At 42.0% G+C, this 27,837-nt stretch overlaps 1 protein-coding gene across 1 annotated transcript; it reads right to left on the reverse strand.

Moving 5' to 3' along the window:
- Window positions 1–27,837, reverse strand: LOC135506190 (neuroglobin-like). Its single transcript, XM_064925680.1, has 5 exons — window positions 27,504–27,837; window positions 13,094–13,201; window positions 10,295–10,415; window positions 9,806–9,886; window positions 1–2,878 (listed from the first exon to the last, which is right to left on the reverse strand). Exons 1-5 carry the CDS (start codon window positions 27,662–27,664, stop codon window positions 2,756–2,758), a joined length of 594 nt encoding a protein of 197 aa, XP_064781752.1. The 5' UTR covers window positions 27,665–27,837; the 3' UTR covers window positions 1–2,755.

Here is a 27,837-nt window from a genome sequence, read left to right on the forward strand (position 1 = left end):
TAACGCATATCATGTTTATGCAGGCTGCAACATGGTGTTTGGATGCTATCGGCAGTGGTGTAAACTAAAGTACCGGGGACATAAAAATGCACTACAGGATCTTAAGCACAACAAATGTATAACATACAGTATAGCACAAATTGGATTTATGACTTATACTCATTGCACAAACACAATTATTATTATTTATTTTTTGCAGGACGTAACATATACGACATTGATGACGTAGGGCACAATTTGATGACGTAGGGCACAAATAACGGGAACCACTTTTTGGCTCCTGAGCACTTTCAAAACTACTGGCTGAAATTACACAAATCTTTAGGCACTACTTAAGTAGTTTTCTACTTTTACTTCTCCTCCTCTATAGTTCTAAAGAAAATAATGTACTCTATGGTGCACTAGTGTGTTTGTCTGACTTGGATGGCACTTCCAGAAAGGTAAAAAATGATGGCAAGGTTGTCAGAACGGCTAATGTACTGTATACGTACACATTAATTACAAGTGATTACTCCTCAAGATACACTTCATTTTAACTAGCTAACTCCTGTGTAACAACTAGTGATTTGTATTGATTAAGGATCCCATTCTCTTCCTGGGGTGCAGCAACATTAAGGCAGTTCTATACAATTACAAATATTACATGACATTTACATTTCATAACACTTTTCACAACACATTAAGTGGGTGCCCTCATGCCACTACTCTACTATCACATATCTACAATACAAAATCCATGTGTGTGTGTGTGTGTAGAGTGCGTGTGTAATTACTTTGTACTTTGGCAAACATTACACGTGCTCCGAAATAGTGTCTAATTCCTCATCTGGGATGACACTCGTAGTCGTATTAAATCTGTTTTCGTAAACTCAAACCAAGTTAACCCAGAGGGTACTCTATATTTTGGTGCACGTGCTAGCAACAACGTTGACTGGAGATATATTTTGAAAAGTGCACATTCATGGTTAAATAATTAGAGGCTATAATCTCTCAGACACCCAAGGCATCCAATCGGAATTATCATCATAGAGCTCTGACTTCTCCAACCTGAAGATCACTGACGTCACAAATTTTCCCAGTCTGAGCTTGTTTTTTATTCATTCCCAGTTGTCTTGAACGCACCATCTAGCAGACATCTGGGTAATATTCATTAGGCAGAAAATGGAAGAAAACGGACTGAAATATGCAGGGATTTCCTGGGACTTGTCCAATAGGAAACACTCATTTTAATTTTTCATTGCGAAACATTTCAAAACATTTTCTGTTGGATGCCCTAATGAATACGACCCTGGTAGCGTTGGCCTATGCTTTACTTGAGTCTTAATGAATCCATATACAGTGCATTCGGAAAGTATTCAGACCCCTTGACTTTTTGTTACTTTACAGCTTTGTTTTAAAATGGATTCAATCGTTTTTTCCACCCTCATCAATCTACACACAATAGCCCATAGAATGTTTTGCAAATTTATAAAAAAATATATAAAAAAAACACATTTACATAAGTATTCAGACCCTTTACTCAGTACTTTGTTGAAGCACCTTTGGCAGCAATTACACCCTTGTTCTTGGTTATGACACTACAAGCTTGCACAGCTGTATTTGGGGAGTTTCTCCCATTCCTCTCTGCAGATCCTCTCAAGCTCTGTCAGGTTGGATGGGGAACGTTGCTGCACAGCTATTTTCACGTGTCTCCACAGATGTTCGATTGGGTTCAAGTCCGGGCTCTGGCTGAACCACTCAAGGACAATCAGAGACTTGTGTGTGCTTAGGGTTGTTGTCCTGTTGGAAGGCGAACCTTCGCCCCAGTCTTGAGGTCCTGAGCGCTCTGGAGCAGGTTTTCATCAAGGATCTCTCTGTACTTTGCTCCGTTCATCTTTCCCTCGATCCTGGCTAGTCATCCAGTCTCTACCGCTGAAAAAATAACCACAGCACGATGCTGTCACTATCATGCTTCACCGTAGGGATGTTGCCAGGTTTCCTCCAGACATGCTTGGTTTCATCAGACCAGAGAAGCTTGCTTTAAGGTGCCTTTAAGGTGCTGCAGAGATGGTTGTCCTTCTGGAAGGTTCTCCCATCTCCACAGAGGAACTCTGGAGCTCTGTCAGAGTGACCATCAGGTTTCTTGGTCACCTCCCAGACTAAGGCCCTTCTCCCCCGATTGCTCAGTTTGGCCGGGCAGTCATCTCTACAAAGAATCCTGGTGGTTCCAAACTTCTTCCATTAAAGAATGATGGAGGCCACTGTGTTCTTGGGGACCTTTAAAGCTTTTTTGGTACCCTTCCCCAGATCTGTGCCTAAGGACAGTCCTGTCTCGGAGCTCAACGGACAATTCCTTCGACCTCATGGCTTGGTTTTTGCTCTGACATGCACTGTCAACTGTGGGAACTTATATAGACAGGTGTGTGTCTTTCCAAATCATGTCCAATCAATTGAATGTACCACAGGTGGACTTCAATTTGTAGAAGCATCTCAAGGATGATCAATGGAAACAGGATGCACCTGAGCTCAATTTCGAGTCTCGTAGCAAAGGGTCTGAATACTTATGTAAAGGTATTTCTGTTTTATTAAATACATTTTCAAAGTTCTAAACCGGTTTCTGCCTTGTCCTTATGGGTTATTGTTTGCAGATTGATGTGTTTTTATTTATTTCATCCATTGTAGAATAAGGCTGTAACGAAACACAATGTGGAAAAAGGCCAGGGATGTGAATACTTCCCGAATTCACTGTACAAGTTGACTGGAGAGTAGGCTGCTCCTAGATGACATTGAGCCTCTTCTCTGGTCTCTCTCTCCTGGTGTTGGCCATGGTGTTCCTCTGGTTCTTCTCCTCTTCCACATAGCCTTGCTTCATGATACTGGTGATGTACAGGAACAATGTCTGTGGGACAACATGAAGGTCAACACATAAGACATGGAATAGACATCTACTGCTCTATTATAGGGTAAATACAGCAGTGGTTCCCAACTAGGGGTACTAGGACCCTGGGGGTACTTGGGCTATCCACAGGGGGTACACGAGACGACTCATGAGACCATAGGCTTACTGATAAAATGCACATGAGGGGTTACTTCAGGTGTACTCTGGACAGAGCAAAATTCAGTTGGTGGCACAGTAACCGAAAAAGGTTGGGAACCACTGGTATACAGTATACATGGCAGTCCTTTTCAGATGTCCGAATGAATTTGAGTCAAAAACTGAACATCTCTCTGTTGTCCCATTAACACAGCACAACATTGAATATGCTCAGGGCTTTCAGTTTTTCCCCTGGATGTTCCTGGTGCTCTTGTTAATGGAGACAAAAAAGCTTAGAAAGCCTTTAACAACACAGAAAAATAAAACATCATACTGGCAACATGTTTTCAGCACAACTCTGCTGGATTACAAATGTGCCCTTATAGCTAAATGCCAAGCTGACAAAGGCCTGCAACTATGAAAAAAATGCAAGGGCCTTAAACATCCTGGAGATAAAAGCCTGGGCTCAGCCTATTCAAGATATTACAGTATACACTGAACACAACATCCAACAATTTCAAAGATTTTACATAGAAGGAAATCAGCCAATTGAAATAAATTCATTAGGCTCTCATCTATGGATTTCACGTGACTGGGAATACAGATGTGCATCTGTTGGTCACAGATACAGTATCTTTAAAAAAGGTAGGGGCTTGGATCAGAAAACCAGTCAGTATTTGGTGTGACCACCATTTGCTACATGCAGCGTGACACATCTCCTTCGCATTGAGTTGATCAGGCTGTTGATTGTGGAGTGTTGTCCCACTCCTCTTCAATGGATATGTAAAGTTGCTAGACACACTGTTGTCTACGTCGATCCAGAGCATCCCAAACATGCTCAATGGGTGACATGTCTGGTGAGTATGCAGGCCATGGAAGAACTGGACCATTTTCACCTCCCAGGAATTGTGTACAGAGCCTTGCAACATGAGGCCGTGCAATATCATGCTGAAACATGAGGTGATGGCATTGGATGAATGGCACGAAAATGGGCCTCAGGATCTCATTGTGGTATCTGAAATTGCCATCGATAAAATGCAATTGTGTTCGTTGTCCGTAGCATATGCCTGCCCATACCATAATCCCACCACCACCATGGGGCACTCTGTTCACAACGTTGACATCAGCAAACCGCTCACCCACACGATGCCATACACGCTGTCTGCCATCTGCCCGGTACAGTTGAAACCGGGATTCATCCGTGAAGAGCACACTTCTCCAGTGTGCCAGTGGTCATCGAAGGTGAGAATTTTCCCATTGAAGTCAGTTACGACACCGAACTGTAGTCAGGTCAAGACCCTGGTGAGGATGATGAGCTGACAGATGAGCTTCCCTGAGACAGTTTCTGACAGTTTGTGCAGAAATTCTTCAGTTGTGCAAACCCACAGTTTCATCAGCTGTCCGAGTGGCTGCTCTCAGACGATCCTGGATGTGGAGGTCCTCGGCTGGCATGGTTACACTTGGTCAGCAGTTTTGAGGCCGGTTGGACGTACTGTCAAATTCTCTAAAATGCCGTGGCTTATGGTAGAGAAATTAACATTATAATTCTCTGGGAACAGCTCTGGTGGATATTCCTGCAGTCAGAATGCCAACTGCACATTTTAAAATATCCCTTTATTGTTCCCAGCACAAGGTGCACCTGTGTAATGACCATGCTGCTTAATCAGCTTCTTGATATGTCATACCTGTCAGGTGGATGGATTATCTTTGCAAAGGAGAAATGCTCACTAACAGGGATGTAAGCAAATTTGTGAACAACATTTGAGAGAAATAAGCTTTTTGTGCGTATGTAACATTTCTGGGATATTTTATTTCAGCTCATGAAACATGGGACCAACACTTTACCTGTTGAGTTTAGATTTTTGTTCAGTGTAATTGTATTACTAAATGGTGACTTTTTGTCTCTATTTCATTGGTTGAGACAAGAGCAAGTATAGTACAAGATTCAGTCTCAAGTGCTAATTGAAATTCCAGAAGCATCATGTGGATGCATGGTCTATGTCTGAAGATGCCTATCTTGTATAATTTCATCCATCATTCCCTAGCCTAAAGCTATTCAGGCCCAGGTGTTTTGTGATACGACCTTTCCTGATCCAAGGCTGTGTCTAGACTTGACAGTTCATACAGCTTTAGTATTCTGATCATAGAGTTCTGATCATAGAGTTCTCATCATGGTATTCTGATCATAGTATTCTGATCATGGAGTTCTCATCATGGTATTCTGATCATAGTATTCTGATCATAGTATTCTGATCATAGAGTTCTGATCATAGAGTTCTCATCATGGAATTCTGATCATAGTATTCTGATCATAGTATTCTGATCATAGAGTTCTGATCATAGAGTTCTCATCATGGAATTCTGATCATAGTATTCTGATCATAGAGTTCTCATCATGGTATTCTGATCATAGTATTCTGATCATAGAGTTCTCATCATAGAGTTCTGATCATAGTATTCTGATCATAGTATTCTGATCATAGTATTCTGATCATAGAGTTCTCATCATGGTATTCTGATCATAGTATTCTGATCATAGTATTCTGATCATAGAGTTCTGATCATAGAGTTCTGATCATAGTATTCTGATCATAGAGTTCTCATCCTAGAGTTCTGATCATAGAGTTCTGATCATAGAGTTCTGATCATAGTATTCTGATCATAGAGTTCTCATCATAGAGTTCTGATCATAGAGTTCTGATCATAGAGTTCTGATCATAGAGTTCTGATAATGGTATTCCGAACGCATCATGCATCTACACCGACATTTAGATGCGTCTACCGGGTCCACAGTGTCTCAGGATTCTTTTCCCCCGCTCTATATTCAAATGTCAGTATGCATTCTACAAATGGTGGAATAGGCCAAATATGATAGTAACACAACAACAACTTATGGCAGTAGCTAACTACTGTAGCTAACTAGCAAAGCTAACCTCTGTAGCTAGCCAGCAAGCTTTCAACGAACGCTAAAGAGATTGCAAACGGTTTAGCCTTACTCTAGCCAATCAAAAAAACATTTTTATGAGGCCAGCAAACAACGCTAGGAACATATTTCCTTCAATGTTATAATGAAAATGTGCTGTTCAGTCCCAAAAAACAAGTTTTTAGGAGACTTGTGCGAGGAGTGCTGATGACGCTGCCCACTGCAAGCAAGCAATGCAGATGTAGAAGCACGGTGGCTAGGAAAAAGTCCATAGAAAGGCAGGAACCTAGGAAGAAACCTAGAGACGAACCAGGCTCTGAGGGAGGGGTGACCAGTCCTCTTCTGGAGATAAGAGTACATGGCCAATAAAGCCAGATTGATCTTCAAGATGTTCAAAATGTTCATATATGACCAGCAAGGTCAAATAATAAATTCACACACAATGCATCCCTGACCACCTCCTGAAGTGGTCAGCTTGATCTGAACACAAACAGACCACAAAGCGACTTTTGTGCATCTAAACCTGTCTTTTCAATGCGATCTTTGTATTCTTACAGCAGAAGTCGCATGTAAGCGTGTAGACAGACCACAGTGGTGTACATTTACGCTATTAGTGTGTTACATCTGGTAAATAGCTTACAAAGGTGACATTGTATGCCTATGAGTGGTGAAACATTGTTCTCATAGTGAGTTGCGGTTGGTAAATGGATATGGAGAAAAGGAGATAGCTAAAGTAGATAACTGTGGGCCTACAACCATATTCACATCAGGGTTTAATAACGGGAACCGGGCTACGGAGTAGATAACTGTGGGCCTACAACCATATTCACATCAGGGTTTAATAACGGGAACCGGGCTACGGAGTAGATAACTGTGGGCCTACAACCATATTCACATCAGGGTTTAATAATGGGAACCGGGCTACGGAGTAGATAACTGTGGGCCTACAACCATATTCACATCAGGGTTTAATAACGGGAACCGGGCTACGGAGAAACCTGTTTCCTGAGATAAGTAATTGAGAGAAACCGGTAAATTATAATGAATTATTTCTATGAACAGTGTGACGTGAAATGAAGCTGTTAAATTATATGTCATGTTTAAATTTGGCTTCTCTACTACAGCCGTCTCTGATCTGCTAATCATCAACGCTCATTCCTTTACACTTCTGCTGTATGGCAAAGCTTCACTAAAAGAAATGCCACCAAGGCAGAATGCAAAATCTACAAGCCACAATAACATGTTCCGGTGGTTCGAGGAAGTGTAGGATTGTTCTGACATGCAGGCCTACGCCCCCAATATAGTGAGGTAAATGGAGAGAGGGGGATTCAGCAGATAATTTGTTTAGCTTGCGCTACAGACGGCTAGATCGGTCCGCTAATACAGGAACAGTGCACTGCTTTTGTGAGAACATTTATTTATTTTTTATTGTAATTATTCAGGGGGTTTGGCAGCACCCTCAGCACCCCTACATCCCACGGCTATGTTCAAATCTCCAAACCAAATATATTTAACATTGTTTCATGATGTTACACTAACAAAAGCGAGTGCACGGCGGGTTTAGATTCAAGGGCAATTGATCAACCCAGTCCACGGTGCTGAATCGCTGCTACTATTAGCTCACGTGTTTTTTATTTTACCTTTATTTAACCAGGCAAGTCAGTTAAGAACTAATTCCTATTTTCAATGACGGCCAAGGAACAGTGGGTTAACTGCCTTGTTCAGGGGCAGAACAACATATTTGTACCTTGTCAGCTCAGGGATTTGATCTTGCAACCTTTCGGTTACTAGTCTAACGCTCTAAACACTAGGCTACTCTGCCGCCTTGTTTGATTAGCGCAGAATCAGATGTTCCCTTTGACAAGGTCACCACAATAAGCTGGTTATCATAAAGTAAAAACACAACCTTCCCTAATTCCCCCGATAGCCAGGTGCAAGGGGAGAGAATAAGAGCAAGGTGTCCGAGATCTTTCAGTCAAATGTAGGCTAAAACTAATCAAATGTTCACTTAACTGTAATAACCTCATAATATTTCACCAGTTGGCCAACAGTGGCCATACATACATATAGGCCATACATTAAAGTAGGCTACATGAACGAAATAGTGTGGTGAGATGGAGAGAACTTACAACAATTTCAACAAGAAACCATTACATTAATGTGTATATTTATCCATTTACAGTGATATTTTGTTATTTAACTAGGCAAGTCAGTTAAGAACTAATTCTTATTTACGATAACAGCCTACCCCAGCCAAACCCTAACCCGGACGACGCTGGGCCAATTGTGCGCCGCCCTATGGGACTTGCAATCACAGCAGGTTGTGATACAGCCTAGAATCGAACCAGGGAATGTAGTGACACCACTAGCACTGAAATGCAGTGCCTTAGACCACTGTGCCGCTTGGGAGCCCCGTATAATCATGCCTGATTTTTTCTGCTGGTATTATATTAAATAGCACTTCCGGTTTGAACAGGAATACTGGGATGCCTGGTAATTTCTTGCAATTTTCTCGTGAAGGAAAATGTCTAGATTTTCAGGAAAATATTAAACCCTCATTCACAATTCACATTGCCTACAATTTATGTAGTCAATCCACTAGAGGTCACTGTCATACTGTATGTCTTTCCTGTGCTATTTGAAAGTACAATATGCGGAAACCACCATTTCCTGGTAGCAATACTTCTTAAAGTCCCCTATTTTCAGTTTATGTAACAAAACAAAAATGGTGTAAAGAATCATTGAACCATCTAAACCGTTCTTTTCAATAACCCAAAAATATTGTATTTTCAGCTGTTTGAAGCTGGTGTACAAAATTGAAAGTAAAAGATGCAAAAACAAAATGCAAGACTGGGAAGCATAGAAATAGAACACATAGAACACATACCACTTCTTAGACGTTCTTTCAATGAGAATGGCATATAACTCACATTCTATGTGAATTTGGTCGAGTTGCCCAAAAAGTTACACATTGCAGCATTAAATGATACAATTGCACTTTCAACAAGCACCACAGCTCTTCAGAGTATATACTTAACACTGTAGGACAGTGGGCGAATGGCATATGTATTCAGCAATCAACCTGTTCAGGCGCAGAACGACAGATTTGTACCTTGTCAGCTCGGGGATTTGAACTTGCAACCTTCCGGTTACTAGTCCAACGCTCTAACCACTAGGCTACCCTGCCGCCCCGATACTGGTGTATTCACTAGAAACCAAACAGGTCGAACTGGGGAGGGTATATTTACCACTATATTCTACAACTACGCACATGTCAATAACCATTGTTGCAACGCTACTGAATTACCCACAATCCAGTATAAATAGTTAGAAAATAATTGTGCAATATTTCATATTTTTAAAAGGGCAATCTGGCACTCAAACAACAACAAAGCCGACACCCTGCTACTTTGCTGGGTAAACGGCTGAGAGATAGAGCAGAAGAAATGAGCTATGTATACAAGGACAGACGATCCATGCAATCAAAATTTATAGTTTTAAACACTTAAATACATGTCATTTAATAGGATCTCTATGGTTTAAACCCATTTTAAACAATTACATTGTTTACAAATTGAGTAAAGCAAGCTTATATTTTGGGTTCTGATGGGGTACGACAGTTGAACTAAGCCTCTGAGGCATGAATATGTTATATTTTTTCAAGAATCAATGGCTAAATAAACTGTATTTAATTTAAAAGTCCAAAACTGCATGTCCCAATCGCAGATGGACCTTTTAAGGCCTCATAAAGTAGTGTTTTAACCGTTAAATAGCTTCTCCACATAGATAAAGGAACAGACGGGCGGCTCATGGTCATCGTCACACCATGGCTGTTAGCTAGGATGGGAATGTTCCCATCAACTGTTTACCTTCCAAGCCTCCTCCACTTCTGAGGTCCAGTTGTCCTTCAGGATTGGCTGGACGGCTCGAATAAACTCTGCCCCCACGTACTGGAATAGACCCAGAGGACATAATTAGGGCCCTGGAAGGTCATAAATGTTTGATAAACAGAGAGCAATAGACTCAGAATTATCTGATGATCCAACATCCAGCAAAATAGCAAGCCAGATTTTCCATTACGTTATCATGCAGTTATTATCTAAACAGAGAAGATTAAAGCTGGATGGATTGCAAGAAAATCTCCACACATCCCTAGTCCTGTGGTGATGATAGTTCTGTGAAAGTCCACGTTCTGTTGCTAAGCAAAGGTAGTACTGGAACCGCATTTTCTAGTCCTGGAATATTTTGAGTGCTGATCTAGGATTAGTTTTGCCTTTAAGGTCATAAAGGAACAAGATCACGTGGACAAGATTACATTAGCCATAAAATCTACAGAGTAGGACAGACTGAACACCTACCATGTAGTACTTCGGAGGGGAGTTGTAACGATAGTGGCTTTTGCCCAGATCTAGGATCAGTTGGTCCAGTCGTTCCATCTGATTAAGTCTGGCCACGCTTTTCTCAATGAAGTGCATTATCCTTCAAGACATGGAACAAAACGCCATTGTCAGAGGTAGACAGGATCAGATGTAGAAAGGCAGACACTAACACAGTCGAACCGTGACATCGGTCAATGCAAAGTAGCAAGCTTCTGTGTTGTTAGCTAAAGGGACATTTATGGAAGGGAGAATGAGACATCTGGTTAGTTTTATGGCATTAGCAACTGATTGACTAGCGCAGACACTCGTGTGTTTGTGTTCCTGAAGGCACCAAGTGTACCGCATGATGATGCTGGTCAGGTTAGGTGCACCATGCTCTCCAGCAGTTACAACTAAATAGGTAAATACACAGTACACATGTCTAGGTTGTAAGATAAATACTTGACTGTAGCTAGTTACATGCCCCTTTCGGTGAAATACGGAACCGTTCCGTATTTTATCTAACGGGTGACATCCATAAGTCTAAATATTCCTGTTACATTGCACAACCTTCAATGTTATGTCATAATTACGTAAAATTCTGGCAAATTAGTTCGCAACGAGCCAGGCGGCCCAAACTGTTGCATTTACCCTGACTCTGCATGCAATGAACGCAAGAGAAGTGGCACAATTTCCCCAGTTTAATATTGCCTGCTAACCTGGATTTATTTTAACTCAATATGCAGGTTTAATAAAATATACTTCTGTGTATTGATTTTAAGAAAGGCATTGATGTATATGGTTAGGTACATTCGTAAAATGATTGTGCTTTTTTCGCAAATGCGCTTTTGTTAAATCATCCCCCCATTTGGCGAAGTTGGCTGTTAGGAATAAGTAGTCTTCACACAGTTCGCAACGAGCCAGGCGGCCCAAACTGCAGCATATACCCTGACTCTGTTGCACAGAACGCAAGAGAAATGACACAATTTTCCTAGTTAAAAGAAATTCATGTTGGCAGGCAATATTAACTAAATATGCAGGCTTAAAAATATATACTTGTGTATTGATTTTAAGAAAGGCGTTGATGTTTATGGTTACGTACACATTGGTGCAACGACAGTGCTTTTTTCACAAATGTGCTTGTTAAATCACCCATTTGGCGAAGTAGGCTATGGTTCCTGAGGACCATGCCTCAGGACTACCTGACATGATGACTCCTTGCTGTCCCCAGTCCACCTGGCCATGCTGCTGGTCCAGTTTCAATTGTTCTGCCTGTGATTATTATTATTTGACCATGCTGGTCATTTATGAACATTTGAACATCTTGGCCATGTTCTGTTATAATTCTCCACCCACCACAGCCAGAAGAGGACTGACCACCCCACATAGCCTGGTTCCTCTCTAGGTTTCTTCCTAGGTTTTGGCCTTTCTAGGGAGTTTTTCCTAGCCACCGTGCTTCTACACCTGCATTGCTTGCTGTTTGGGGTTTTAGGCTGGGTTTCTGTACAGCACTTTGTGATATCAGCTGATGTGCAAGGGCTATATAAATACATTTGATTTGATTTGATTCAATGATGAATTAACAGGCACCACATCGATTATATGCAATGCAGGACAAGCTAGATAAACTAGTAACATCATCAACCATGTGTAGTTAACTAGTGATTATGTTAAGATTGATTGTTTTTTATAAGATACGTTTAATGCTAGCTAGCACCTTACCGTGGCTCCTTGCTGCACTCGGATAACAGGTAGTTAGCCTGCCAAGCAGTCTCCTCGTGGAGTACAATGTAATCGGTGTCCAAAAACGCTGATTACCGTTTGTTATGAAAACTTGAAATCGGCCCTAATTAATCGGCCATTCCGATTAATCGGTCGACCTCTAGTTCAGTCACATTCCGAGGCACCCTGTTCCTGAATTAATAGCCACAACCCTCACTGCGGCTTAATTAGCTCCAGCGTTGGCATTGGCAACCATTTAATGCCTCGTGTGAGGTCAGCGCCATGAGCTTTAGAAGGCGAGGTGTGTTGTGGGTCGCTGTGAGGGAACGTAGACAACAGACACTGGGTTAAATGTCTCCTTTTTGCCAGGGCTGCAGCAGGTACAAGATAAGTGATATCAGTCCACTCACGTTCGCCTGAAGAACAGGCATATTAAATTAGATTTAGATTAAAAGTTTAATAGTCACATGTACAGGGTTGCAGGTGTACTGTAATTACACAGTACAGTGAAAATCTCAGAGGGGGGAGCGGTGGGGATTGATATTCCAATTGTTCTGCCCGGGTTTATGAAGTATTGCACGAAACAAGAAATACAATTTGAGGAAACAAACAAACACGCACATATAATTTTTTGTTCGTACATCGTTGTATTATAAATGTGTGTTACTGTGCTTGTCTATCAGTGATTGTTGCTTGTCATGTTTTGTGTTGTATGTGGACCCCAGAAGGAATAGCTGCTGCCTCTGCAAAAGCTAATGGGGATCCCAATACACAATAAACAAACAAACAGCTGTGCTTCCTAGACCCAACTTTATTAATTTACTCTACAAAAAAAAAAAATCTCTTGGTGCAACTCACCCCATCTCTGAATCTAGTTGGCTGTGTTGTCAATGTACCAAGACAATAAGAAATAAGGGGCCCACCGTCCTCACAGCTTCTACACTGGCGTCTCTGTATGTGCTCAGAGCTTATCTGGGAGCTGACAAGTGGGTGATGATGAGAGGGTGAGAGGAGGAGGTAGAATGGCAGGAGGGAGAAAGGAGGAGGTTGAGGAAGGAGGCGAAGGGTGTCACTGACCGTAGGCCGTGAGTTTGTAGCTCCTTGTTGTTCCGCAGCCTCTCCAGGTCTTCCACGTCTCGAAACAGGAAGAAAACGTCTTTGCATTCTGGATGGGTCTCAAACAACCTGTTACCATGACAACGGGCACTACTTGTGAGCACACTCGAGGTCGCGATTTAATAGATTCACAAACATTGCTCTGTAGGCTATTAAAACACAGTGGAGAAAATACAGATTTGGTTCTTTATGGGTTTCAAATGCACAACTGCGCTTTGGAAGCGATGTCCAATCTATGTTTTATCGTTGGTTTAATCTCTTTTAGCATGGGGTTAATCATTTTTTATGGGGTTAATCTATGTTTTATGGGGTTAATCTGTTTTATGGGGTTAATCTGTTTTAGCATGGGGTTAATCTGTGTTTTATGGGGTTAATCTATGTTTTATGGGGTTAATCTGTTTTAGCATGGGGTTAATCTATGTTTTATGGGGTTAATCTGTTTTAGCATGGGGTTAATCTATGTTTTATGGGGTTAATCTGTTTTATGGGGTTAATCTGTTTTAGCATGGGGTTAATCTGTGTTTTATGGGGTTAATCTATGTTTTATGGGGTTAATCTGTTTTAGCATGGGGTTAATCTATGTTTTATGGGGTTAATCTGTTTTAGCATGGGGTTAATCTATGTTTATGGGGTTAATCTGTTTTAGCATGGGGTTAATCTGTGTTTTATGGGGTTAATCTATGTTTTATGGGGTTAATCTGTTTTAGCATGGGGTTAATCTATGTTTTATGGGGTTAATCTGTTTTAGCATGGGGTTAATCTATGTTAGCATGGGGTTAATCTATGTTTTAGCATGGGGTTAATCTATGTTTTATGTGGTTAATCTATGTTTTAGCATGGGGTTCATTTATGTTTTAGCATGGGGTTAATTTATGTTTTATCATGGGGCTAATCTATGTTTTATCATGGGGCTAATCTATGTTTTATCATGGGACTAATCTATGTTTTATCATGGGACTAATCTATGTTTTATCATGGGACTAATCTATGTTGTATGGGGTTAATTTGTGTTTTATCAAGTGGTTAATAATAGTGAATAATAAAAATATACTGTGTGTGTGTGTGTGTGTGTGTGTGTGTGTATATATATATATATAGTTCTGTAACAATGACTATTGTAGCTGGAAAGGGGTGATTCTTTTAATGGAATATTTACATAGGCGTACAGAGGCCCATTATCAGCAACCATCACTCCTGTGTTTCAAATTTTAAAAGGCTAATTAATCAATAGTAAACCCTTTTGCAATTATGTGTTCACAGCTGAAAACTGTTGTTCTGATTAAAGAAGCAATAAAACTGGCCTTCTTTAGACCAGTTGAGCATCTGGAGCATCAGCATTTGTTGGTTTGATTACAGGCTCAAAATCTCCAGAAACAAAGAACTTTCTTCTAAAACTCATTAGCCTATTCTTGTTCTGAGAAATTAAGGCTATTCTATGCGAGAAGTTGTCAAGAAACTGAAGATCTCGTACAACACTGTGTACTACTCCCTTCACAGAACATCGCAAACTGGCTCTAACCAGAATAGAAAGAGGAGTGGGAGGCCCCGGTGCACAACTGAGCAAGAAGACAAGTACATTAGAGTGTCTAGTTTTCAACTGGCAGCTTCATTAAATAGTACCCACAAAACACCAGTCTCTGCGTCAACAGTAGAGGTAACCCCGGGATGCTAGCCTTCTTGGCAGAGTTCCTCAGTCCAGTGTCTGTGTTCTTTTGCCCATTGTAATCTTTTATTTTTATTGGCCAGTCTGAGATATGGCTTTTTCTTTGCAACTCTGCCTTAAAGGCTAGTGACAAATGCTTACTTACAAGCCCTTAATTAACCAACAATTCTTTAAGGAGTTTTAAGAAAAATGTGTTAAGTAAAAAATGTCAAATAAAAGTGACAAATAATTAAACAGCAGCAGTAAAGTAACAATAGCGAGGCTATATACAGGGGGTACCAGTACAGAGTCAATGTGGAGGCTATATACAGGGGGTACCAGTACAGAGTCAATGTGGAGGCTATATACAGGGGGCACCGGTACAGAGTCAATGTGGAGACTATATACAGGGGGTACCGGTACAGAGTCAATGTGGAGGCTATATACAGGGGGTACCGGTGCAGAGTCAATATGGAGGCTATATACAGGGGGTACCAGTACAGAGTCAATGTGGAGGCTATATACATGGGGACCGGTACAGAGTCAATGTGGAGGCTATATACATGGGGTACCAGTACAGAGTCAATGTGGAGGCTATATACAGGGGGTACCGGTACAGAGTCAATGTGGAGGCTATATACAGGGGGTACCGGTGCAGAGTCAATGAGGAGGCTATATACAGGGGGTACCGGTACAGAGTCAATATGGAGGCTATATACAGGGGGTACCGGTACAGAGTCAATATGGAGGCTATATACAGGGGGTACCGGTACAGAGTCAATGTGGAGGCTATATACATGGGGTACCGGTACAGAGTCAATATGGAGGCTATATACAGGGGGTACCGGTACAGAGTCAATGTGGAGACTATATACAGGGGGTACCGGTACAGAGTCAATATGGAGGCTATATACAGGGGGTACCGGTACAGAGTCAATATGGAGGCTATATACAGGGGGTACCGATACAGAGTCAATGAGGAGGCTATATACAGGGGGTACCGGTACAGAGTCAATGTGGAGGCTATATACAGGGTTTACCAGTACAGAGTCAATGTGGAGGCTATATACAGGGGGTACCGGTGCAGAGTCAATATGGAGGCTATATACAGGGGGTACCAGTACAGAGTCAATGTGGAGGCTATATACATGGGGACCGGTACAGAGTCAATGTGGAGGCTATATACATGGGGTACCAGTACAGAGTCAATGTGGAGGCTATATACAGGGGGTACCGGTACAGAGTCAATGTGGAGGCTATATACAGGGGGTACCGGTGCAGAGTCAATGAGGAGGCTATATACAGGGGGTACCGGTACAGAGTCAATATGGAGGCTATATACAGGGGTACCGGTACAGAGTCAATATGGAGGCTATATACAGGGGGTACCGGTACAGAGTCAATGTGGAGGCTATATACATGGGGTACCGGTACAGAGTCAATATGGAGGCTATATACAGGGGGTACCGGTACAGAGTCAATGTGGAGACTATATACAGGGGGTACCGGTACAGAGTCAATATGGAGGCTATATACAGGGGGTACCGGTACAGAGTCAATATGGAGGCTATATACAGGGGGTACCGATACAGAGTCAATGAGGAGGCTATATACAGGGGGTACCGGTACAGAGTCAATGTGGAGGCTATATACAGGGTTTACCAGTACAGAGTCAATGTGGAGGCTATATACAGGGGGTACCGGTACAGCGTCAATGTGGAGGCTTTATACAGGAGGACCCAGTACAGAGTCAATGAGGAGGCTATATACAGGGGGTACCGGTACAGAGTCAATGTGGAGGCTATATACAGGGGGTACCGGTACAGAGTCAACGTGGAGGCTATATACATGGGGTACCAGTACAGAGTCAATGTGCAGGGGCACCGGTTAGTCGAGGCAATATGTACATTTACGTAAAGTTAAAGTGACTATGCATCGATAATAAACAGAGTAGCAGCAGCGTAAAAGAGGGGTCTGGGTAGCCCTCTGATTAGCTGTTCAGGAGTCTTATGGCTTTGGGGTAAAAGCTGTTTAGAAGCCTCTTGGATCTAGACTTGGTGCTCCTATACCGCTTGGCTGGAGTCTGACAATTTTTAGGACCTTCCTATGACACCGCCTGGTATAGAGGTCCTGAATAGCAGGAAACTTTGCCCCAGTGATGTACTGGGCCTTTTGCACTGCCCTCTGTAGTGCCTTGAGGTCAGAGGCAGTGCAGTCGCCATTCCATGCAGTGATGCAACCATGCTCTCAATGGTGCAGCTGTAGAACCTGAGGATCTGAGGACCCAGGCCGAATCTTTTCAATCTCCTGACGGGGAATAGGCCCTCTTCACGACTGTCTTAGTGTGTTGGGACCATGATAGTTTGTTGGTGATGTGGACACCTAGGAACATGAAGCTCTCAACCTCCTCCACTACAGCCCTGTCGATGAGAATGGGGGTGTGCTCGGCCCTCTTTTTTCTGCAGTCCACAATCATCTCCTTTGTCTTGATCACGTTGAGGGAGAGATTGTTGTCCTCCTCCCTATGGGCTGTCGCATCGTTGTCGGTGATCAGGCCTACCACTGTTGTGTTGTCGACAAACTTGATGATGTTGTTGGAATCGTGCCTGGTCATACAGTCATCAGTGAACAAGGAGTACAGGAGGGGACTGAGCACGCACCCCTGAGGGAAATTGGAGTGGGTCTAGGGTTTCTGGGATAATGGTGTTGATGTGAGCCATGACCAGCCTTTCAAAGCACTTAATGGCTACAGACGTGAGTGCGACGGGTCGGTAGTCATTTAGGCAGGTTACCTTAGTGTTTCTGGGCACAGGGACGAGTCATACAAGAGTGTCAAAGTAATCCTCCGCCCCCCATAACATTGATTAATCACATCAATTTAAATTGGGTTATGGGGTTGGGTACACTTGTCGATGGTTTTGGGAGGAAACGTCCACCACAAACCTCATTATTAAACTGCACTTTTTTAGTGTAGTTCAAATTCAAATGTAGCCTGGTTCAAGACTGGCCCTCAGTCTATGGAAATTCATGGTCTTTATATTCTACATATAATATTAAACACGTTTGTTTTAATAACAAAGAAATGCTCCAAATAGTGTGATCCTACACAATGTTGGTTGAAACACCAAATGGGCCAAAATGACACCCTCTTTAAAAAAAAAGCCCTCGCAGTTTACTATTATTGGAGCTTCTGAATGACATCGCTCAGCATGAACTTGACCCTACATTTACATTTACATTTAAGTCATTTAGCAGACGCTCTTATCCAGAGCGACTTACAAATTGGTGAATTCACCTTCTGACATCAGTGGAACAGCCACTTTACAATAGTGCATCTAAATCATTTAAGGGGGGGGTGAGAAGGATTGCTTTATCCTATCCTAGGTATTCCTTAAAGAGGTGGGGTTTCAGGTGTCTCCGGAAGGTGGTGATTGACTCCGCTGTCCTGGCGTCGTGAGGGAGTTTGTTCCACCATTGGGGGGCCAGAGAAGCGAACAGTTTTGACTGGGCTGAGCGGGAACTGTACTTCCTCAGTGGTAGGGAGACGAGCAGGCCAGAGGTGGATGAACGCAGTGCCCTTGTTTGGGTGTAGGGCCTGATCAGAGCCTGGAGGTACTGCGGTGCCGTTCCCCTCACAGCTCCGTAGGCAAGCACCATGGTCTTGTAGCGGATGCGAGCTTCAACTGGAAGCCAGTGGAGAGAGCGGAGGAGCGGGGTGACGTGAGAGAACTTGGGAAGGTTGAACACCAGACGGGCTGCGGCGTTCTGGATGAGTTGTAGGGGTTTAATGGCACAGGCATGACACAATCTTTCCATTCTCCTTAAACTAGAATAGGCCCGATTGTGCTGAAGAAAAGGCCCTTGGGTAAATCTTCTCTCATTATAGAGAAGCCCTGCTGTGCTGCGCTGTGAGGGCTGAAGCTGTGAAGGCCATGGTGGGCTTACCACCACCACCTTTCCTCTGCTAATGAACTCAAGCACGTCCTTCAGACCAAGCACGTCCTTCACACCAAGCACGAGTCACATTTATTTGGTTACAAGATTCTATGGATGCATAACAAATGGCACTCTATTCCCTACGTAGTGTACTACTTTTGACAAATGTGGCTCTGGTCCCTATTGGTAATAGGTCGCCATTTGGAACGCAACCTAGGTGACTCATCCAGAGGTTGGTCTCATGATGATGACAGAAGATCAGGTAAAAACAGATTGTTTCAAGTTCCTATTTTACACCTTTTTCCACTGACCTATTTATTCAAGTGTATTGATCTTCTGTTTATGTTTTCTTCCCAGCCAGCAGTTTTTGTCAGGCAGCGTAACCGTTGATTACATTAAGGTTGGCATTTGTCTTTGGTGATATAATGACAATAAATGTAACGAGGAACTTGGCTTGTCATGAATGAGTGATGAAGCTTAGTGCCTTGCTCTAACTGATCCCCTCATACACTCTCTATCTACGTTGTGGTATTTCTGAGGACCTCTTTCTATGTGTGCAGCACTGTCAAAGAGTTTGTTACATCACTTCTGTTTGATCAGCATCACACAGGCCCTGATGTGTACGTCGGAACTCAATTACCCAGTAACCCCTGTTTTTTATATTTTTGCGAACCCTTTGCAAGTTCTCAATATGTTAACTCTGTTAACTCTGGCCACGGCAGATATCCAGGCTAACACCTCTCTTTTGCCCACTTTTAGCTTAACACAATACAGCTCAACTTTGTAATTGTTCACTTTTCAGCTTGAGAGAAAGTGTCATATCCAGTTTTCACTTTGTCATGCATTGATTCAAATGGAAGACTTAAGTGAAACTTTGACTTTCACATATAGCCAATGTTACTTTTGGTTACCCATCTTGGATTGGCTTCACATATTACTTTTGGGGGGTGGGGAGAAGGAGCTGGTGTGAAAGTTGATAAGAGTTAGGCATATCGCAGGTAAAGTTAGTTACGCAAAGTGGGAAAAGAGAAGGCAGCAAGAGCGAGCTGGTATCTGTCCCTGGCTGCAGGAAATAGGGTACCAAATTTCACTGTTTTCCGATAAAACATATGGAGAGATGCATACGATAGATGGTTAGTTGCATTTCAAAGTGGTAAATATGATGTAAATAGTCCTGCAGCCAACCTTACATCGCCTGTGTGTGTGTAGCAAGCAGTTCAATGACGATGCATAGGAACGAGATCATCTGAAATGATGGGGACAGAAAAGTGATGGATGTGAAGACGCAGCTGTTACTACTTTTATTTCCACGGACTGGATCTGGCGCAGTGCCAAAACAAAGGCGCGTGTTTGAGAAGAGAAAGTGACAAAGCAAGCTTAGCCTGATCCTTGAAGTTAGAGGTGTTCTTGTAGACATATAGGCCCAAGTGATCTACAAGCTAGCGTATGTGCCTCATCCATTTATGACAGGGGGGTTGAAGAGACAATAGATATCGTGTCACCATACATTGCAGATTAGGACAGGTTAAACAGGTTAAAGAACAGGTTAAATAATGTTTTTTAAGCCTTGAGATGATTGAGACATGGATTGCACAGGAGGTTGGTGGCACCTTAGTTGGGGAGGACGGGCTCGTGGTAATGACTGGAGCGGAATCAGTGGAATGGATTCAAATACATTAAATACTGTAATTTCCGGACTATAAGCCGCTACCTTTATTCCCAGGCTTTGAACCTCGCGGTTTATACAATGACTCGGCTAATTTATGGATTTTTCCCGCTTTCACAAGATTCATGCCGCCAATAAACTGAGCACCGTCACATAATGTGACATAAATCGAGCGCGCTCAAACCTCCCATCATTCTGATTACGGTAGTCATTTTGTCACCCTCATCATGGCAAAGACACGGAGAAATGCGTATGATGCAGCTTTCAAGTTGAAGGCAATCGATCTGGCTGTTGGAAAAGGAAATAGAGCTGCTGCACAGGAGCTTGACCTTAATGAGTCAATGATAAGACGTTGGAAACAGCAGCGTGAGGAACTGACTCAGTGCAAAAAAGACAACAAAAGAAGAGCAGATGGCCCGAACTATTTATTTTTGTTACAAGCCGTGTTTCGTTTAAAGGCTGTGTAAAGTTCATTTGTTTCAATGTACCGGTATGCACCTGCGGCTTATAGACATGTGCGGCTTATTTATGTACAAAATACACATTTTTAAAAAATTCAGTGGGTGCGGCTTATATTCAGGTGCTCTTAATAGTCCAGAAATTACGGTCCGTGGTTTCCATGTGTTTGATGCCATTCCGTTTGCTCTGTTCCGGTGATGATTAATAGCTGTTCTCCTGTCAGCAACCTCCTGTGAGATTGTGTACTGTATGTGTGCCATTCAGAGGGTGAATGGGCAATACAAAAGATTGAAGTGCCTTTGAATGGCGCACTGGTTTGAGACTGTCAAGAACTGCAACGCTTCTGGGTTTTTCACACTCAACAGTTTCCTGTGTATGTCAAGAATGGTCCTCCACCCAAAGGACACCTTGTAGAGTCCACGCCCTGATGAATTGAAGCTGTTCTGAGGGCAAAAGGGGGTGCAACTGAATGTTAGGAAGGTGTTCCTAATGTTTTGTCCACTCAGTATAAACCCAGCAATGCTCATAGAGGTTTATGGTATACGATCATTCAATAAAGTAAAGTTGAGCTATTTACTCATTGGATAACTGTCCATTTTTCCCAGGGTTGCATCTCTAATTAGTTTATGGAATACAGATAGTTTTTCTTCTTCAGGACACCAGAGTTTATGTGGGCAGAAAAATCCCCTGTGCTTGTAAAACCAAACAAACTGCTCCTCATCACTATGTTGCTCCATTTCTGTAAGAATTGTAGTAACGCATTCGAATTCTCTGCAGCACAAACATTCATCTGCCACAGCTGCACCACCATTCTGTGTTGATCCTGGGGATGGGTTGGGGCTGTGGTCCAGCTGCTGCTGCGGCTTTGAAAGCCTAGAGCTGCCTCAATTTGCCTCAATTCTTGGTCTGAAAACTCAGGCTCAAATAAATACGGTTCGACGATAACTACTGGAGGGGCTCCAAAGTTTTCTTCATCTTCATCACTCGCGAGTATTTGGTTGTCAGACATGTTTGTAGGTTGTTATTTACTTTGTATAACTAATGGGTAACGCTGTCTTCACATCTCCGCTGAATAGAGTTACATCTGTGAATAAGGGAAGAAGGTGCCATTTCTACGTAGCAGGGATTCCCCCGAGGGCCCATGCTCAGTTATTACCCATCTCCACGACTGCGGCATTCGGCTACATAAAATAATGATAGTTGCCACCCAGAACGTTCCGGATTTCAGAGCTACAGCAATTTAAACTTAGCTATTTTTCAGCTGAAAACCGGATGTGGGAACTCCGCTCAGGAGTTTCTCTTATGACTGCTACGTTCCGTTATAAATTCACTGGCAACGAAGAAGAGCGAGGTCTGCATCCAACGACGTCACAAGTCACGTGACCCGTTTTTGCATTTGTTTTCGTACAGCACTACAGAGAGAGAGGAAGAGAGGGCAAACTCCACTGAACTAGTTTCAATTTATTGAATCACTTGAGATTCTCTGGATGAACAGTGTTTTTTTCCTTCACACCTGTTTTGGTGTCCCTGTGAAGATGACTTAAAACCACACTGGGAGTCTCACTTTGAGTTGCTAAATTTGATTCCTATTATATCTAAGACTAGAACGGTAAGTCATTTTGAATCTTCAATACATCACCTATACTGTCTGACATCAATGGATATCAGTACTTTTCAAAGTTTGAGAAATGGGATTTCTCAAAAAAGCCAAAGCCATTTTGTTCCACTTCGCCCTCTCACTCATAATATTGTCCAATGTACCACATCTCAAGACAGGAGCCGAAATGACCATCTTTATTGGCGCGTGTTGTTAGCCGGCAACCCACCAACCAACCAATCTTTCAGGCTGCAATCTCTCGCCTCATAAAACGTCCAATTCTCAACCTTCTGCAGTACCCCTCTACAGAATCCAGTATACACAAACACCACAACCCCCAATGTGTGGATGGCTGTGTGATGTATAGCATGACACTTACCTATGGGTACATCACACTGGTGCCAAAGCGGGCAGTGGTGGCAGGCCCCATGCCACAGCTGACAGCTCGGTCCACAGACAGAGCCCATTAAAGGCCTAACTGATATGGCGAGGACAACTGATAAATAGCCTGTTAAAGCCTTATCAGCACAGCCTTCGTGTTTGGGGTTTAAATGGGCCTCAGAAGAAGTTTATTGGTTGCGTTCCCTGTCCCTTTTTTGCATTGATTGACTCATTAGGAACAGACAGACTATGTCCTGAATGGCACCCTCGTCCAGACATAGTGCACTACTTTTGTCCAGAGCTCTTTATAAATAATAGGGTGCCATTTGGGACACAGTCAGACCTATGGTAAACGCTGAAAGGTAGAGAAAAGGGAGTGAAGATTTGCATATCAATGTTATTGTTTTTTTAAAGAGGGGGAGTGGGTTAGTTCTATTTTTAGTGGTACTTCAGTAGGGAGGGAGGTAGATTTCGGTTTGAGGATTGAAATTGGTTGTATTATGAAGACAGAGATCATGCTTTAAATGATAGGTTGGTTGCCACTGACAACGTGACAGTGTAATACAGTCGAGATTTGCATTGTGATGTTGGACTTTGCGATCAAATATTTTGAAACGGACAATATGAATGACAATATTCTGTTTGTGAACATGAAGGTATATAGATTTTAAATGTACTTGTTTAATTTTGATTAAAGGAAGGGGGATTTATCTGTATAAATATCAAACCAGTAAACCAAAAAAATGCACTTGATTTGCTAAACTTTTATAAACCATAATGTATCTCAGATAAGGAGTGCTGATCCAGGACCAGGTGCTGTCCATGTGATCTTATTCATTAGGTAGCCTAGTGGTTAGAGTGTTGGACTAGTAACCGAAAGGTTGCAAGTTCAAATCCCCGAGCTGACAAGGTACAAATCTGTCGTTCTGCCCCTGAACAGGCAGTTAACCCACTGTTCCTAGGCCGTCATTGAAAATAAGAATTTGTTCTAAACTGACTTGCCTAGTTAAATAAAGGTAAAATACATGATGATCAAAAGGTTCTAATGGATCCTAGATCATCAGTCTACCCTGAGTAGCTTTATAGGAAAACTCAGAAGTTAGACACCAATTATTTGATTAGAATGTATTTTGATGCTTGGCTCCTACAATAAACAATATATTTTTGCATTTATTCCATCATAACTGAAGATAATATTTGCATACCCTGAGCTATTGTAAACAGGCACCTACTGTAGGTATTTTAACATAGGGTCAACATAGGTGTTGGTAGAGAAGTAAAGGACACGTAAAAAATGTTTTGCTTTAAGCATTTCACTGTAAGATCTACAGCTGTTGTATTCAGTGCATGTCACAAATAACATCTGATTTTGTTTTAAATTAAGCTAACACCTACATTTATATGGAATTTTACCCCACCTTCTGTAAGACATAAGCATGTTCTTCTTTGAGCATGGTCAATTAATGTTTTCCATGCATCATGGCATTCAATCCATAATTCAATGGGATGCCACCAGTTAGACAGTGATTTTTTTGACAACAAGACACGAGCACCATCTGAATATCACCTTGACCCCAGGCCAAAAGTCAATAACCATGGTCAATTCTGACAGGGGCTGGGCAGTGGAGCATAGTAAAAATGAAATTGTATGTTGCCTTCAAGTTCTATTTTCAAATGTCCTCAGTGACAGCTAAAATATATATTTGTTTATCTACACTACATGACCAAAAGTATGTGGACACCTGCTCGTTGACCATCTCATTCCAAAATCATGGCCATTAATATGGAGTTGGTCCCCACTTTGCTGCTATAACAGCCTCCACTCTTCTGGGAAGGCTTTCCACTAGATGTTGGAACATTGCTGTGGGGACTTGCTTCCATTCAGCCACAAGAGTATTAGTGAGGTCGGGCACTGATGTTGGGTGATTTGGCCTGGCTCGCAGTCGCCGTTTCAATTCATCCCAAAGGTGGGGTTGAGCAGCCTAGTCAAGTTTTTCCACACTGATCTCGACAAACAATTTCTTTATGAACCTCACTTTGTGCACAGGAGCATTGTCATGCTGAAACAGGAAAGGGCCTTCCCCAAACTGTTGACACAAAGGTGGAAGCACAGAATTGTCTAGAATGTCATTATATGCTGTAACGATTAGATTTTTCTTCACTGCAACTAAGGAGCCTGAACCATGAAAAACAGGCCCAGACCACTATTCCTCCTCTACCAGTTGGCACTATGCATTGGGGCTGGTAGCGTTTTCCTGGCATCCGCCAAACCCAGATTCATCCTTTGGACTGCCAGATGGTGATGCATGATTCATCACTCCAGAGAACACATTTCCACTGCTACAGAGTCCAATTGTGGCAAGCTTTACACCACTCCAGCCGATGCTTGGCTTTGAGCATGGTGATCTTAGGCTTGTGTGCGGCTGCTCGGCCATGGAAACCAATTTCCTGAAGCTCGCGACGAACAGTTCTTGTGCTGATGTTGTTTCCAGAGGCAATTTGGAACTCGGTAGTAAGTGTTGCAACCTAGGACAGAAGATTTGTACGCGCTTCAGAATTCGGCGGTCCCGTTCTGTGAGCTTGTGTAGCCTACCACTTCGCGGCTGAGCTGTTGTTGCTCCTAGACATTTCACTTAACAATAACAGCACTTACAGATGACCGGGGCAGCTCTAGCAGTGCAGACATTTTACGAACTAACTTGTTGGAAAGATGGCATCCGATGACAGTGCCACGTTGAAAGTAACTGAGCTCTTCAGTTTATGCCATTCTACTGGCAATGTTTGTCTATGGAGATTGCATGACTGTGTGCTCGATTTTAGACTCCTGTCAGCAATGGGTGTGGCTGAAATAGCCAAATCCACTAATTTGAGGGGGTGTCCACTTACTTTTGGCAATGTAGAGTAATTATATATTTGTATTAAAACAACAACAATACAATACAATTTAACAAAAGACTAAATTAAGGCAGTTATAATAAAACAACAACATAACAATACATTCATTACAGAATTCACAACACACTACACTGTGTGCCCTAAGGCCCATACTTCACTACCACATATCTACAACACAAAATCCATGTTTACGTGTGTGTATAGTGTGTATGTTATCATGTGGGTATAGTGTGTATGTTATCATGTGGGTATAGTGTGTATGTTATCATGTGGGTATAGTGTGTATGTTATCATGTGGGTATAGTGTGTATGTTATCATGTGGGTATAGTGCGTATTATCGTGTGTGTGTGTGTGTTTACATAACAACCACTCCTGGACCTGACTCCAAAACCAAGCCATTCTGTTTCCTCGAGGCGGTCTGCACCGGTCTGACTGTTCAATGCCCCATATACTGAGCATTCTTATTGTAGCAAGAATTTAATATTCTAGTTCAAATTGAAAAGAAATGAAAGGATCAATTGTTGTCTTACATATCAGTTTATAACCCCGATGCCAATCATGCCTTGTTATTGGGTCATAAAAAAATCTGTTCCCAACTATCTCTTTATGCGGCATACACTGTAAGAAAAATAAATTCTATCTAGAACCTAAAAGGGTTCTTCGGCTGTCACCATAGGAGAACAATTTGAATAACCCTTTATGGTTCCAGGTAAAAACACTTTTGGTTTCAGGTAGAACTATTTTGGGTTCTATATAGAACCCTTTCCACAAAGGGTTCTACATGAAACTGAAAATGGTTCTACCTGGAACCAAAACGGGTTCTACTCTGGGGACGGCCGAAGAACCATTTTGGAACCCTTTTTGGTTCTACTATGGGGACTATCTGTTCTATTTGGAACCCTTTTTTCTAAGACTTTTGGCCTAGTTGTCAAACCTTTTAACGTTAGTGAACATGATACATTTTATGATTTAGGCAATATTGGTCATTGTAAGCTATTTAAAATGTGTTATTGGTGGCAGACAAACTAGTTAATTTATTTCTCTTGTAAGGAATTGCCTCTTCCATTTTTGCGGCAGAGGTGAGATGAGTTGGTTGTAATTTTGTATTGGCTTACTTCTCCACACACCTTGATTAATTGCTTGTGTGACATAATTTTACGGTAGTTGTTTACAATGTCATTCATAAAGATGCTACCTTCGTTACACATTCTCTGCAACAAAATTGGTTTATCCTCTATCAGTACATTGGAGTTATTAGCCATATATTTGCTGTAATATATATTCTGCCTCTTCCGGAGGATAACGTTTGAATTGTAGGCAACTCTGTATGGCTTAATTTAAGAAGGATACCTTAAACAGAGTTCCACTGTCAATAGTTTTGTGTTCATTTAAAGGTTGTGTGGACATGTAAGACTATTTCTCTATCCATTTATTTCATTAGACAGGGCTAGGGTTGAAAATTATATAGGCTATATAAATATAGGTTATAGGCTTCTATCCTGGAAAATGTTACCAAAACACAAACGTTTGTGGAGGGCGTTGTATTTCCATTGTATAAGATCATATACTTGATTTAATTTTGACAAGACTATACGTTCTATACAATCACCAGTGAAGTGACACATTTGTTGTGTCCACTCATGTTCATGACAAACAGTTCAATTACCTAGTAGAATTGAGTTAGATTTCATGACTTGAATTAATCGAATCAATGTTTGACATTCGATTTTGTGCAATTTCTTAAAACCTATGGAAACCAATTTAGCCAGTAGGCTACAGTTAAAATGTACTCACCCAACAAACATAATAATGCCAACTTTCGCGATGTTCTCTTGGATGACTTTCCACGTCTCTTTGATTATCTCCCTGTGCTCGTCAGTTAGCTGCACAATGGGGACATCGTCAATCACGTCCCCGACTTGTTTTGGTACCAAGCCTGATATTGCGCACCCCATCTCCAGGAAAAAAAACGAAACAATGACAAACGCGTGAAATTACATTCAAATAAGTAGTTACATTTTCAAATGATCACACTAAGTCGTGAAACCTCACATTTTACAGAAAGTATATGTTTTTGCGGTTGGGGGTTCCTTGGTCATGGATTGAGTCCACTATCTGCGCGTCAGGC

The sequence above is a fragment of the Oncorhynchus masou genome, chromosome 19 (genome assembly GCF_036934945.1).
Source record: "Oncorhynchus masou masou isolate Uvic2021 chromosome 19, UVic_Omas_1.1, whole genome shotgun sequence".
In the NCBI taxonomy this organism is placed as follows: Eukaryota; Metazoa; Chordata; class Actinopteri; order Salmoniformes; family Salmonidae; genus Oncorhynchus; species Oncorhynchus masou.